Source organism: Balaenoptera musculus, chromosome 11 (assembly GCF_009873245.2).
Source record: "Balaenoptera musculus isolate JJ_BM4_2016_0621 chromosome 11, mBalMus1.pri.v3, whole genome shotgun sequence".
Lineage (NCBI taxonomy): Eukaryota > Metazoa > Chordata > Mammalia > Artiodactyla > Balaenopteridae > Balaenoptera > Balaenoptera musculus.
The window spans coordinates 100,383,487-100,399,196 of NC_045795.1; the positions used below are offsets into that span (position 1 = coordinate 100,383,487).

At 45.5% G+C, this 15,710-nt stretch overlaps 1 protein-coding gene across 1 annotated transcript in view; it reads right to left on the minus strand.

The window, feature by feature from the left end:
- Nucleotides 1–5,382, minus strand: part of CCDC174 (coiled-coil domain containing 174) — a 31,593-nt gene extending 26,211 nt beyond the window's left edge. Inside the window, exons 1-3 of the mRNA XM_036869081.1 lie at nucleotides 5,289–5,382; nucleotides 2,083–2,187; nucleotides 1,275–1,375 (exon numbers count right to left, since the gene is read on the minus strand). Of these exons, the coding sequence (XP_036724976.1) occupies nucleotides 1,275–1,375; nucleotides 2,083–2,187; nucleotides 5,289–5,330 (248 nt within the window). The 5' untranslated portion in view covers nucleotides 5,331–5,382. The remainder of the gene's footprint in view (nucleotides 1–1,274; nucleotides 1,376–2,082; nucleotides 2,188–5,288) is intronic.
- Nucleotides 5,383–15,710: the final 10,328 nt, after the last annotated feature.

Consider the following 15,710-nt stretch of genomic DNA (forward strand, 5'->3'; position numbering starts at 1 on the left):
AAACTGACATCATGAACCTCCCGATGTGGTTCAATGGGAGGACATATCATCACCTATATATTCAATAGTATTCTTGGGGGCTTCCCTGGTGGTGCAGTGGTTGAGAATCTGCCTGCCAATGCAGGGAACACGGGTTCGAGCCCTGGCCTGGGAAGATCCCACATGCCGCGGAGCGACTAGGCCCGTGAGCCACAATTGCTGAGCCTGTGCATCTGCAGCCTGTGCTCCGCAACAGAGAGGCCGCGATAGTGAGAGGCCCGCGCACCGCGATGAAGAGTGGCCCCCATCTGCCGCAACTAGAGAAAGCCCTCGCACAGAAACGAAGACCCAACACAGCCATAAATAAATAAATAAATAAATAAATAAAATTAAAAAAAAAAAAATAGTATTCTTACCAACAACGGTTAGTATGACTCTAATCAGATTGTGGGACACTGTAGAAACAACTGGGCTGGACTCTTCAAAAAACATTAATGGCATAACAGACAACAAAAAGGCAAGGGAACTGTTTTCGATTAAAAGAGACTAAAGAGATATGAAAATTAAATGCAATGTGTACTCTTTGATTGAATCTTGGATTAAATGTTTTAAAAAAACAATAAAGGACATAACCTTTATTTAGGATAACTGGTGAAATCTGAATATGGACCATATGATACTACTATTTTATCAGTGTCAAATTTCTTGGGTATGACAGCAGTATTGTGATTATGCAGGATAATGTCCTTATTCTTAAAAGGTATATGCTGAAATATTTAGAGGTAAAGTATCATGATGTTTAACAAACTTTCTCTACACACACTGGAGAGAGGGAGGGGGAAGAAAAAAGTAAATTTTAAAAGATGTTAATTGGTGAACTTAGGTGAAAAGTATTAGAATGTTCACCATACTCTTCTTTCAAATATTCTGTCGGTTTGAAGTTTTTCATATTAAAAAGTTGAGGGGGAAATTCAGTTTCTAAATGCTAATAGCATGCCACCTAGTAGTCCCAAACCACACCACCATGGGGACATTTCTTAAACACTTGTTGATACCTCAGTGCCTAACAGGGGCTCAAAGTGGGACTGTTTCATCTTTTAAACTGAGGCTTTCTCTTATCTTCTTATAAGACTATATATATGTCTGCAAATTATATTATTTTCAGAGTAACAGAGTATTTGGCTAGAAGGATGATAAAAATTAAAATTGTAATTCAAAAAGAGTAAAAGTTGAACTTTCATTCCTTTGCCTGGGTAGCCACAACGGCAGCTACATTTATCAGAGCGAAACTTAACCTCGCTTTGTCCAAAGTCTTCTGTTCCTCAATCTTCTGTTCAGCATCCTTCTCAGCTCGATTAGAAACTCCTGCGTTTTGTCTGCTCCAGATACTTGGTTTCTGGAGAATAATTTAAAAAGACAAGACAGAATCACCAAATGATTGCAAAAAATCTCTACTTGTCTTGTACATCAGAAGGAAAAAAAAGATAATTAGATCTTATGAATCAGTGGAAATAACTAGACTTCTGACAGCCAACCTATGTCCTGCAAATACACTGTACATAGCAAAGCTGGAGCTGAAAAAAAAAAAAGCCCTAACTACATAAAAAAAATTTCTTTATACAATTGCAGTTACTTCTCTTTTATCTCCTGAATGATTACAACCTAATTCTAGACTAATGAAAATATATGTAACAGAGATTTAGTAATACAAGTAACAGATACCATTAGCTATAAAATTGTAAAAACATTCATAACTCTTAAAGACCCAGCTATATTTCTGCTATATTTCTCTATTATCTAATTGTTTATCTCTGTTTGGATTTATAACACCTGTAAAGCTAGATAATCTTCCATGGGAATGTAAACAAACACATATTAACAGCATGTACTATTCCAAAAGAAGTGCTAAAGAATTAGATCATTATAATGCGCTTTTAAATCTTACTAATTTCTATCTTAATATTTAAAACATTTCATGCAGATGTTCAAATACAAGACAGGGATTTTTATGTAGCAGACACCATGAACACTTTCAAAAAACCTAAGTACGGTGTAATTTCCCTATGTTTGGAAATGATGGAGATAATTAGATCTTATTTTTACCTTAGTAGTTGGTTTTGGTTTCCCCAAAACTCCAGCATCTTTTAGAAGTTTTTCTTGTTTGAATTCTTCTTGTTTTCGGAAGAGTTCAGCCTTAAGGTCTACCAACTAAAATAAAACCAATAAGCAAACAAAAACAATTAATTCTAATGAGTGACTGGATTTCTAAGTTTTTATAATTCCCAAAACAAGATTACAAGCTCCTATAAATGGACAAAAATGGATATAAAACTAAATGTTTAAATGTAGAATCTAGTACAAAATAAAACCAAGTCATATTTCATTCCAGCTCTGTTGTAAATGTATTTAACTTTCAACACTTCAAGGCTTTCCTCTGGGCAAGGGGAGAGTGATAAAGCAAGGTAAATGAAATCTGCATCTTTTAGATTCAGATTCAACTAACATTATTAAGCACCTTCTGTCTGGCACTGTCCTTGGCTTTTTCTTGTAGTAATTTCACTTAAACATCACAACAATTTATTATTTCTATAGGAAAATGTCTTTGTTCAGCAACAATCTGAGCACCAGTATATGTCTGGCACTTAACACTGAAGAGCAGGATACAAACATGAATTAGAAATACTCCTACCTCAAAGAGCCTACAATCTCCTAAGAAATGTAACTTACAATACCAGTCAGTTGTAATAAACACTGTGAAGAGTGGAATTAAGTAGCAAAAAGTTCAGATAAAGGAGTATTTCCTTCTGGCCAGAGTGATCAGAGATGGCTTTGAAATGAAGCTTAAAGGATAGGCAAGATTTCAACAGCTAGAAATAAAATGGACTGAGTGAATTTTGTTTCAGCATGTTTTGGAAACTGCAAGTTTAGCTGAACAACAGGGTTCAAGAATAGGAAAGGCCAGAGCAAAGGGAACAGGGGAGTTGGATCAGTCACCACTATCTACTCTGCAAAAAAGGATGTAATGACAGTTTCCTTTTTAAGGATCCAAGTACAGCTACTTATACACATGGTCATTTATAAAGTAGATACTTATAAACCCCAGCATCACATACTGACTTTTAAGGGAAATCAAAATGACTGAGCTCAATGATTTCTAGTTTGGAAGAAAGCAATTTAAAAATAGGCTTGGCAGGGTTTTTAATAATGCCAAGGGCAGGTTCATTCTAGGGCCTAATACTCTAAATTTTAAAAAACAAATTTAAAACTTAAGCCTTGGGACTTCCCTGGTGGTCCAGTGGTAAAAAATCCGCCTTCCGATGCAGGGGACGTGGGTTCGATCCCTAGTCGGGGAACTAAGATCCCACATGCCACGGGGCAACTAAGCCCACGTGCTGCAGACTACAGAGCCCACGCTCCACAACTAGAGAGAGAAAACCCGCACACCACAACTAGAGAGAAGCCCGCACGCCAAAACGAAAGATCCCGCACGGCGCAACTAAGACCTGACGCAGCCAAAAAATAAAAATAAATAAATAAAGTTACATGTATCACTAAAAAAAAGACTTGTACATTTAAGGAATAAAAACTTAAACCTTTTCTTCTAAGCCTTCTTTTTTTTTTTTTTTTTTGATGTGGACCATTTTTAAAGTCTTTATTGAATTTGTTACAATATTACTTCTATTTTGTCTTTTGGTTTTTTGGCCCAGAGGCATGTGGGATCTTAGCTCCCCAACCAGGGATCGAACCCGCGTCCCCTGCATTGGAAGGCGAAGTCTTAACCCCTGGACTGCCAGGAAAGTCCCTCTAAGCCTTCTTTTTTTTTTTTTTTATTAAAAATTTTATTATTTATTTATTTTCAGCTGCGTTGGGTCTTTGATGCTGCGCGCGGGTTTTCTCTAGTTGCAGTGAGCGGGGGCTACTCTTTGTTGCGGTGCGCGGGCTTCTCATTGTGGTGGCTTCTCTTGTTGCGGAGCACGGGCTCTAGGCGTGCAGGCTTCAGTAGTTGTGGCACACGGGCTCAGTAGTTGTGGCTTGCGGCCTCTAGAGCGCAGGCTCAGCAGTAGTGGCGCACGGGCTCAGTTGCTCCGCGGCATGTGGGATCTACCCGGACCAGGGCTCGAACCCGCGTCCCCTGCATTGGCAGGTGGATTCTTAACCGCTGCGCCACCAGGGAAGCCCCCTCTAAGCCTTCTTAACTACATGAATTTCCTAGCCAGACATTTTCCTATTAAACTTTTGAACTTTAAAATGAAGATGCTCAGAAAAGTGTCAATTCCCAGATGGCATTCACATTATGAGTATTGCTAATTTTAACCCGTCAGGAAAGGATAATTTTAATTTTACAGCTTTTTGATTCCTAATCCTCAAACATAATAACTAGTACCAATTTTCAGTATTAGACGGGGGAAAGGAGCTCAAATATTGGGCTACTTCCATCTTTTCCTTCGTATCGCTTGCATCCTAACATTCTGCAGTAAATCCGAGATTAAACCAAAGGTTAGGCAATTTGCTCTGATATAACGGAAAAGACAACAGCTTTGGAGTCAAACAGATGGAGTGAGCCCAGTTCCACCACTAAGAACTCAGTATGTAAGCTGGAGAAAGCCACTTCATTTTCTGAGCCTCAACGGCATCACCTATAAAGTGGGGATACTACTAGCACCTGCCTCTTAAAGCAGTCAGGAAGATTCAATGAGGTAGTGCACACAAAGTGCTGGCACAAAAGTACTCAGAACAGGTTTTCTTCCTAGAAGCAACTAACAACAATGCTGTTTACATTCTGTTAGACCTTACAGCTCCCAGGCAGCGCAGCCTTCGGGTGTATTAACAACTGTTTAGTTCCTGGTGGGGACGCTGGGCATCTCGGACCCTGGGGAACAAATCACACTCTCTAATGTTGTGGGAGGACATGCCGGTCCCTGAACTGAAGGGAAACATATCTGCACAGCTAGCAGAGGTTGCGTTCCCCCTCCGACGGTAACGAAGACAAGGCTGGCAAGGAGGCCTGGCCTGTTGTTGCGGAGGGGAGGCAGGGACATTCCAAACCCGGAAAAGACACCAGGTTCTGGTCCGCGTCGGAGGGGCAAGCCTGGTGCCGGTGCACGGCGGAGGGGAGACGCCACGTTCGGGGTTCTATAAACAAGAAGTGGGCCCTAGCTTTCTCTGGGAGAAAAGCCAAGTGCCGGGGGTTCTGTCTGAGGGAAGGCCAAGTTTGGGTCCCCGAGTGAAGAAACAAACGAGGTCGAGATTCTTGTCCGGCAGAGGCGGGGAGACGCGGAGCCCGCAACATCAGCTACACCCATACTCACCGAGGACGCCGTGACGTCCAAGGGCTTTTTCCTCCGGTCCATGGTCGCACTGGAGCGCCCCGGCCTAAAGTGAACGCCTCACCACCTCCCGGGAGGCGTCTTATACCGGCTTCCGGCGTAACCGGAAGTGTCCTCATGAGAGCGCCGCTGTTTACGACGCTGGCGCCATCTTGAGAAGGTCTGGATATGGTGCGCACTGCGTCATTCACCATTTTGAGAAGGTCAGCATGCCCAGGAGTGAAGCTAACTGCTAAGGCCATCTTGAAGAGGGCGGAAGGTAACAGGGCTAGTGTTGTCGCCATCTTGAGAAGGGCGGCATACGTCTTGCAGAGCAATGCACGCCATCTTGAGTGGGGCAGTTGCGGGGGCGGGTGTGTGTGTGTGTGTGTGTGTGTGTGTGTGTGTGTGTGTGGCGATGGCGCCATCTTGGAAGGGCAAGGGAACTGAAATGAATGTCTTCTCAGTGAAAAGAAAGATGGGTTAGTAGGACTGCAAAGATCTACCTAAATACCGTTTTAAGACCTGCTGTATGCTAGGCACTGCTTGGTGCTTCTCACAGGTTTATTTAAATTCTCACAAGAGTCATATGAGATAAGGATTATTATATTAATTTTAGTAGAAATAACAATAATAACTAACATTGATATAATGCTATATATGTATAGTGTGTCACTTTACATATTTCAGCTGGTAAGAACATGGACTCCAGAAGCCAACTTCCTCAGCTGGAATCACTGCTTCACCACTTATTGACTGTGTGACCTTGCAAAAGTTACTTGGTGCTTCAGTTTCCAAATGGGAATAAAATAGTATTTACTTCATGGGGTTCAGTTAGGATTAGATGAAGTAAATGAGCTCGTCGATAAAAGTATTAATGATTGTGGTAGACAGACCAATGACACATGCCCCCCCAACACACACACACAAGATGTCCATCTTCTAATCTCTAGAACCTGTGACTGTGTTACCTTATATGGCAAAAAGGAATTTGCAGATGTGACTAATGATTTTGAGATGAGGAGATTATCCAAGTACTGTAGGTCCAATGTAATCACAAGGGTGTTTATAAGAGGGAGGCAGAAAAGTCAGAATCAATGAGAGATAAGAAGTAGCTACACTGTGGGCTTTGAAGAGGGAGGATGGGACCACTGCCGAGGAATGCAGGCAGCTTCTAGAAGCTGAAGAGACAAGGAAATGAATCCTTCTCTAGAGCCTCCAGTGTAGCACTGCTGACACCTAGATTTTAGCCTTGTAAGGCTCATTTCAGACTTCCCACCTCCAGAACGTTAAGAGAATAAATTTGTGTTGTTTTAAACCACTAAGTTTGTAGTGATGTGTTACAACAGCAGTAGGAAACTGATACAAATGATAATGATTGCAGCAATAGCATATGTGTGTATCTCTTTTCATGGATTATCTCATTTAATCCTTGCAAGGATCCCAGAGGTGGGAGCTATTTACACCATGTTACCGAGGAGAAAAGTGAGGCCCAAGAGGTTAAGTGACATGCAAAGGACATTTGCCAGCTAGCAAGTGATGGACCCTAGAGTCAAATAATAACTCAAAGGCATTGAGTTAATTATTTGCATGCTATTTACTTGTAAAGAGGAGAACCCATATAGATTGATTTCATCTAATAAAGGCTAGAAGAGGACTTATATAAAAGAAAGAGGGGAGAAGGAAAAGCCATAGACAGATTGTAAACCATGAACTTCAGTTTCCTTGCCTAGCTGGCCACTGGTAATGAGGCCAGTCAGTGTTCTGATCTTGGGCTGCTAGAAAGCAAAAACTTTTAGTTGTTTATGGATGCCCCAGAAGACCTTGAGAGTTTAGCTTTCTCTGTATAATGCCTGTCAGTGTCCTGGCTGTCATCTCCATGTTCATTAGGCAGGTTTGTACCAATACCATCCTCCAAAGTTCTCGCTCCCGTGGCATCCAGCTGATTTCAGTTACCTTCCAAGCCATTTAAATTACCGGGAGCAAACCAGTGAGTCTCCTCTGTTTCCCCAGCCCTCGCACACATCCAGGTCTGGAGAAGCACAGAAAGCTTAATCCTGGATTGACCAGCATGCCCTCCTGGCACATCAACCATTATTCACATATTCTGTTCCTCAAATTCTCCTCTTCCTTTTATACTTTCCAAATGTCTGGGTCTGTCTGGAATTGCCTTCCTCTACCAGGTACGAAAATTGAGGCCACAGCCCTCTGTTCTTTACCACACCATGCTCTCTTCCTAGGGTGTCATCTTCTAAACCAGATCTCAGTCCACTGGGTCTCCCACACGGACCTGGGTTTGTTCTGGAAGAAAGGGGAGGTCAGGACCCTCGTCTGCTGAAAAACACAGGATTTCCTCCGAGATCAGGCTCAGCCGAGCTGCACCCCTCTGGTTACCTTGAGAACCTCACATCACCCGCCTCTGAGCCTCACTTCTCGCACCCAGTTGGGTGCACGGATGTTTGAGATAAAGAGGAGTGTGGAAATGGTCTTCTGGCTGAAAAGTGCTATGCATACATCTGTCGAGGGATACAGAAGTTCACTCAGCGCCAGTTTTCTCGCCGCAGAAGGCACGTGCCTGGCGACAGTCTGTGTTATGATGCTGCATGTTTTGCAGCGCTTTGAGCTCAGCTTGTCCCCCGACCCCTGTTGGGTCCCACAGGGGTAAGGCTGGGTGGGAGAGCTATTATCTTCTTCCTTTTCCTCTCCTATTGGCCTTTAATTGTCTGTCAGATCTCCTAGGTACTTTAAATAAAGATGGAGAGAGGCGGCCTTTGGAAACATACAGCAATTATTTCCCTGTGAGCACTGCCACCCAGGCATGCTCTTAGTTTAAAGGGGGGCTCCTGCAGTCATTTTCTGGCATGAAGATTCATAGCAACAGGGTTGCAAGTTGTAACCTGTGCTGCTATTGCAATGTTTTAATTGATAATTAAGTCAAGAGGTTTAATTCAGCCCAGGCTCCTTTTGGCACGTGAATGATTTCTCTCCACCCAGTATCCTGTTTCCTCAAACTGAAAATGTCTCTCCCAGATGTGTCCAGCCCGCAGTGTCTTAACATTTGTTCAGTCTCCAACACACTGTCTCTGATAATAAATTACTCAGCAGTGGATGAATTAGCCAAGTCCAATGTGTGAAAAAAGATTAGGTCGGACCTAAGGAAATTTAGGTTCTAAGTATGAGCACAGGATGAGGTATAAAGATACCGAGCCTCGTGCCCTGGATGACAAAGAAGCTAACATTTATTAGTATCAGGTACAAAATCAGTTATTGGCATTATCTCATTGAATCCCCACAACAGCCTCAAGGGTGGGTGCTATTATTATTTTATTTGGCAGATGAGGAAACTGAGACACAGAGAAGTTAAGTAACTAGTCCAGGGTCACACAGCTAGTCTTGGCCTCAGGATTTGAACCTAGGCAGCCTAGTGCCAGGACCTCACACTGTCCTCCCTCTGTGGATCTGAGACTATATTCGCTTTGCATTAATTAATTAATTCATTTATTCATTCATCCTTTCAACTTTACTGGGGAAGGGGGAAATTTTTATAGGAGCTGGCCCCAGAATATTTCTGCAGGAGAGACCTGTCATTAGGTCACTGCAGTCAGAAGGGACCCACCAGGTGAATGCCAGGAGGCCTGATGGGGCAAGCTGGGACCGGACAAGGATCACTTGGTGCCCTGGAAAGCCCAGCTGAGCTTGCAAATGTGGAGTAACTGGATGTTGAGTGGGGCTTTTCCTGCAGCCTGGGAAACTGGTGCTTGAGGCCATCACTGAAAAAAAGAGGTGCTAAGAACTCTACAGCCTTGAGAAAACTGCCAACAAGTAGGGCCCAAGTGCTGTCTCCCAACTTCAACCCAGCAGATTATTATGAGCAGGGGAAGATGCTTTACTATGTTCAACCCCACCCAGGCCCACTGCATAAACAGAGGCAGCTGGGAGGGGCAGAGGGAGCCTGAAGCCCAGTGAGGCCCTGCAAGGGTGGGGCACAGAGGGCAAGTCAGGGACCTGGCAAGGCCCGGGCAGGGGTATCCCTCAGAGTGTAACCGAGCAGGACACCATAGGGCCTTCCCAGGACAGACACCCCCCACCCCCAATGTACTCTGCCTGCCTCTTGTTTGTAGAAAAACTTTAGCCTCCTAGATCTTCCCCGAGTTCCAAAGAATAAATTTAATCAGAGAAGTAAGAAAATGCAGAAACAAAGGAAAACAGTCAAACACGACAAAATAATAATAGTTTGGCCATTAAACAAAGTCAAGGACCTTTTGTTCCTCCTCAAGGGCTATAGGTAACATGCTGAGCCATATCCTTTGAGCTGCTTTACAGATACTGAAACACCCACCAGCTGGAAGAAGTTAAATGTATGCTGCCCACAAGCACGTAGACCCCAGGTTGGTTGGAACCAGAAGGTTGATGATGTTGACTCCCAATTATCTCACCACCTACCAATCAGAAGAATGTCTATGAGCTGATCATGCACCTGCAACCCTCTCCTCAGCACCTAGCCCCTTCCTCTTTTCCATATATTATCTGTGAGCTAAACTTGGGGTGTTGGGGGTTGGTTCTTTGTGATATGAATCCACCTTCTCCCCAGGATTGCTGGCTTCCTCAATAAAGCTGTCTTTCCTTTTACCCAACACTGTCTCTCAGTATTGGATTCTTGAGCCACGAGCAGCTGAACCTGAGTTCGGTGACAAGAGGGTCTTGAAGGCCACGAAGTGGGGAAAAGCAGAGAAACAGAGGCTGCTTTTGCCCTTGCCCCCTACTCCCCACTTCTTGTCCTGAGTTATGTTCCTAGGGCCAAACTAGGGTACTTAAAACAACGGAAATGTATTGCTTCACAGTCTGGAGGCTAGAAGTCCAAGATCAAGGTGTCATCACTGATATTAACCTTGATCACCTGGCTTGACTCAGGATTTGCCAGGTTTCTCCACTAGAAATTTATCCTCAATCCATGCTCTTTGGAAGTAAGTCACATGGATCAGCCCACCCTCAAGTGGCACTTTACGTATTTTAACTCATTTAACTTTCACAGTAACCTAACCGGGCAGGGCCTCTCATCATCTCCATCTTACAGAGGGAACCGAGGGAGGTTAGGTGGTGACGGAGGCCATGGGAGCTCTCCTGCCTCTCCGAGCAGACGGGGCTCCTCCACCCATCTCTCTCCAAGTCTGCCACCTCTCTGTATCCTGCCTGTGGTCCTCACCCTTCACACATCCAGGGGTGGAAACAATCCAAGTTCCTTTGTGGCCCCAAATCTGATATGAGACTGTACCTGAAAGAAAGAGGCCCCGAACCACATTCCTTCTTGCCGACACTCTTGGGTCCCGGAGCCTGAGCTATTTATTGTGACACCCTGCTGCCCACTTTCATTTCTGGCATGGTCTAGATGGACATAGATAGAGACAGAGCGGGGGAAGCGCCCTCAGGGGATGAACTGTGAAACTCACAAGAGGGACCCTAACAATGGCTGCATCCCTCCTGGATCCTGCAAGGGAGAGGCAAGCTGCAGGGAAGCCCGGCGTCAGCCGGGACCATGATTTTGGCACGAGGGAGCTAGGATCATGGTCCTGGAGGGTGGGGGAGGAATAGGATCATCAAGACAGGGAGAAGCAGAGGCTGCCTGGGGGGCTAGGGCTCTGTTTGGGAGCACACGTTCTCCATCCCTTCATTCCAAGGAGCCTCCCCTGCACCCCAACTCCATCTTCTTCCTTCCTGAGAATTCACCCTCAAAACGACTCGCACGGGGAATCGACTGTCGTGCTTTTACTCAAGCATTCTGTACTCAACACACAGCTAACAAGGGCCTGCTCTGTGCTGGGAATCGTGCCAGGGGCTCTGCACATGCTCTCCCCCTTTATCCATATAGCGGCCTGGGGGTTGGGGGGAGGATTTTCACACCCATTTTACAGATAAGGAGACAGAGGCTTGGAGAGTGAAGGTGACTCACAGCTGGTGTTGGAACCAGAATTCAATTCAGGGTTTGTTTGTTTTTTTTATTTTTTGGCCGCACCGCACAGCATGTGGGATCCCAGTTCCCCGACCAGGGATGATCGAACCCGGCCCCCTGCAGTGGGAGAGCGGAGTCTTCACCACGGGACCGCCAGGGAAGTCCCTCAATCCAGGGGTATTGACTGCAAAGACTCTGCTCTTGCCACCCATGACTCATTCACTCATTCATTCAAAAAAGTTATTTTTGACCCGTGCACATATGCCAGCTGTTGTGCAAGGCACTGGAGGTACGGAAATAAACAAGATGGACATGGTGCTTGTCCTCGTGTCCTCACATTCCGGGGGGAAGACAGATCCCTCCCTCACCCGGTAAGCAGCACATCAGCTCATTGTGAATCGCGGTCATTGCCATGCAAGGAGGATGGTGATGTGATGTGAGAACAGAGAAGCATGAGGTGGTGGGAGGGGATCTAATACAGACTCTGTGACCAGGGAAGCTATCTCTGGGCAGGTGACATTTAAAGTCTACCCGAATAATTGGAAGAGCAACAGGAAAGGTATTTAAGGAACATCAAGAATGAAGGCCGTGGGGTCTGAAACAGGACCAGAGGGAAGGCAAGAGTGAGTGGAGTAAAGTGAGGAGGGGGAGAAGGTAGGATGTGAGGTCAGAGAGGTGGCCAGGGTCCAGGTCCCGCAGGGCCTTGTAGATCAAGGTAAGGGGTCCAGAATTTATCCTGGGTGTGACGGACGCTGTTGGAGGGTTTTAAGGCAAGCAACAAGTCCCTTCTTTCAAGATGCCCGTATTTTAGAGCAGGAGTTCTTAACCTCAGGGCTGTTGACCTTTTGGACTGAGTAACTCTTTGTGGTGGGGCCTGTTCGGGCTGGTCTGGAATTGGAGGATGTTTAGCAGCACCCCTGGCTTCTCCCCACTAGATGCCAGTCACCCCTCCCCACTCCACCCCACCCTTAGTCATAACAATCAGAATGTCTTCAGACGTTACCAAATGCCCCGCCCCCCACCTTGAGAACCAATGACTTAACATATTAGTGGTTTACTTCCTGCTGTCACAGCAAGGAAGGGGCTGGATCTGCAGGAGAGACGACCTGTAGACCCAACCATGGGATGCTTGGGAATGCCAGAGTTGGAGGCAGGCAGCTGAGCTCCAGGGCAGCTAGAAATTGTAATCTCTCTAATATCAGGACAAAGTTGCCTGACACGCCACCTTGACTTAGAAGTCCAAACAAAGAAAATAATATCCAACACTGTTCTGGCTTATGAATCACTAACCTAACCTGACCACAACCCTGAGAAGCAGTGACCTCTGAGATCCCCACTTTACAGGTGAGGAGGCTCAGAGAGGTTAAGCGACTGAGCCAAGGTCACCCAGCTAGAGATGGGAGGATTGAGACCCAAAATCAGATTTCTCTGACTCTACAGCCCATGTGTTGCTTTATGTGTGTGTGTGTGTTTACATAATAAATTCTCATATCTTTCCCGAGCTTGTTTTAAAAAATAAAGCCAGGATAGCCTTTTGTTTTCATCCAAGCCTGGGATTTATCAGGCGGTCCATCCAGGTCACCCAGAGAAGGCTTGCGGAAGCCAGAGCACCCCTCCCTTCTCCTCCCTCGTCGGGTCCTGTGCTGGGCAACTACGCCTTCGATAGAGAGTACATATTTAAGCATTTGCAGGGCCCAGAACATCTGCTGCACGGGATGCTCGCGTTCCCTCCTGCAGGTGCGTGGTTCTGCGTGGGCGAGACCGAGCGTGGAGAAGACGTGCTATAAATGTCAGCACGATATTCACACCCGACTGTCTAAGAATTAACAAGCCTTTGCCGAATGGCTTCTGTCGGCAGCCCCAGGCGTGGGGGACACACCCCTTTCAGGGACCGTGCGTTCGTGGTTTGTGCCGTTGGCATCGCGAACGCGTGGGGTTGTGTTTTGGAGAGGTGGGAGCACACGCACATTCATGTTCACACAGCCCGGCCAGAACCGAACCAGCCTGGTGGAGCCCAGCCAGTGAGTCAGCCGGCTACTGCCCAGGGAAGGGAAGCAGGGTGGTGGTGATGTTTTCAGATGGAATGCTGCTTCCTGCCGCCAACGGAAGAAAAAAAGTCTTCCTGGTAATTTGGAGGAAACAAACAACCAAATCAAACCCCGACTCTTAACCAGCTCTAGGGAGACTCATTAGTATGAGAGGTACTTTATCATAAAGGAATTGGGCTTCTCTTCACGGAAGTAATCAACGTGAAAGCCTGTCTGTTTCTCACAACCAAATCTGAAAACAAGCCAGAGTGAATTTTACCAAGGCTTCCGTTTATTCCTCCCTTGGATCATCAGGGAGACAGCTCTGCATTCTCACTGTCCTTACCTGAGGTGTGTTCCCAGCCTTTGGTCTATCACATTGTCCTGGGATGAGACCAGACGGTGGGTGTCTTGCTAGGGCATTGGGAATAGGGACAGACTTCTGGTAGCCAGGTCTAGGGGGTCCAGTGGACACCTGAGGTCTCTCTCTGACCTGTGTCCAATCTCCCTTCTGGTGAGAGCACCCCAATTTATTGTGGGGAACCACCATTCCCCCACTCTTAAGTCTACATGGTTTGGGAGGAGCTGGCCCCCTCCTAGTTCTGAAGATGAAGATGTGACCCAGGCCCAGCCAATCAGCAAATACCATTGCCATGGGCTCAGTCATTGGTTTAAGGATGGGTACATGACCCAAATTAGTCCAGTGAGTGACAAGTCTGGGACCTTAGCTGGAACTATTGGGAAAGGGAAGTTCTCTTTTCACTGGTATTGCTAACAGCAAAGAGGTGAGGCTGGGGCTGCTCAAAGTCATCTTGCCACCAAGAGGGGAGGGCCTGTCACAGAATAAAGCTGACCTAGAGGAAAGCAGAGCTCAGAATACGAGCAATAGAAAGCTTCCAGATGCCATCTCTAGGGCACCTGGATCCACCCATGCCTGAAGCTATCATGGCCCTGGGCTGTATTAGATAAGTGAGGTCATATATCCCTCTATGCTCAGTGTAGATTGGGTTTCTAACACTTTCTACCAGGAGATTCTTAACTCACACCAGACATTTACTTAACCAAGGGATCTGATGCTCCCAGGAAATTAGGGCAGGGCTCAGTTCAAGGGCAGACTGAGGGTGCCTTCTTATAGCTAAGAAGCTTGAGTCTGGTAGATGCTAAAGGTCCAAGCCCAACATTAGGAATTTTCCTCCATGTTGTGTGGTAATCAAAACCAATCCTCTGTGTAAAGATGCCCAACATCATTAGTTATCAGGGAAACATAAGTCAAAACCACAATGAGATACCACTTCTCACCCACTAGGATGATCAGAATTTTAGTGGAAAAAAGCACATTAGCAAGGATGGAGAGAAAGTGGAGCCCTCATACGCTGCTGTGGGGAATGTAAAATGGTGCAGCTACTTTGGAAAGCGGTCTGCAGTTCCCCAAAAGGTTAAATATAGAGTTACCATATGACCCAGCAATTCCCTTCCAAGGTCTATACTCTAGAAAAGTTTTTGTTCACACAAAAACTTGTACACAAATTATTCATATCAGCACTATTCACAATAGTCAAAAGGTGGAGACCACCCAAACGCCCATCAACAGATGATGGGTAAACAAAATGTGGTCTATCCATGCAATGCAATATTATTCATCCATAAAAGGAACGTGTGTTGGTATGGCTACAACACAGGTGAGTCCTGAAACACTGCACTAAGTGAAAGAAGCCAGACACAAAAGGTCACATATTGTGTGATTCCATTTATAGTTAATGTACAGAATAGGAAAATCCACAGAGACAGAAAGTGGATTAATAGTTGCCATGGAGTGGGGAAGGGAGAAATTTAGACTAACTGCTAGTGGCTATGGGGTTTCTTTTGTGGGATATGGAAATATTCTGGAATTAGATAGTTGCACAATATAGTGAATATACTAAAAAACCATTAAAATATATACTTTAAAATGGTAATTTTATATTATGTGAAGTGTTATCTTGAAAAATGCTATATAAGAGAAGAAAAGAAAAAACCAGCTCTGCTGGGAGGAGCTGAAAGAAACCAGGCAAGACCTCGTTCATGTGAAGGAAGTTGGTTAGAAGGGAGTGGCCCAGAGATGACTAACTAGGTAAGAGTATAATGAATTTTAGACCGAGCTTATTTTTTGTACAAATACCGCACTTATGCATGGGTTGAACGCCCAGCACTGAGCCACCAAGAACCCAGCAGCGGATGCTCCAGGAAGTCAACCTGCCCCTAGGTTTGCCTCAGTGGGGGGAAGTGAGCCGGCCTCCACCCTGCCCATAGGTGTCAGTTCCCCGCGGAGCTGGGGCGTTGCCCAGATCAGAGATGAGGAATGGCGTACTTGGGTCCCAGGGGAAAACAATCATGCGTGGCAGATGAAAGCTGAGGTCAAGAAACAGTGGGGAAACGGGGTGTCAGGATTTGTGGACTGAAGAGGGTGAGGAC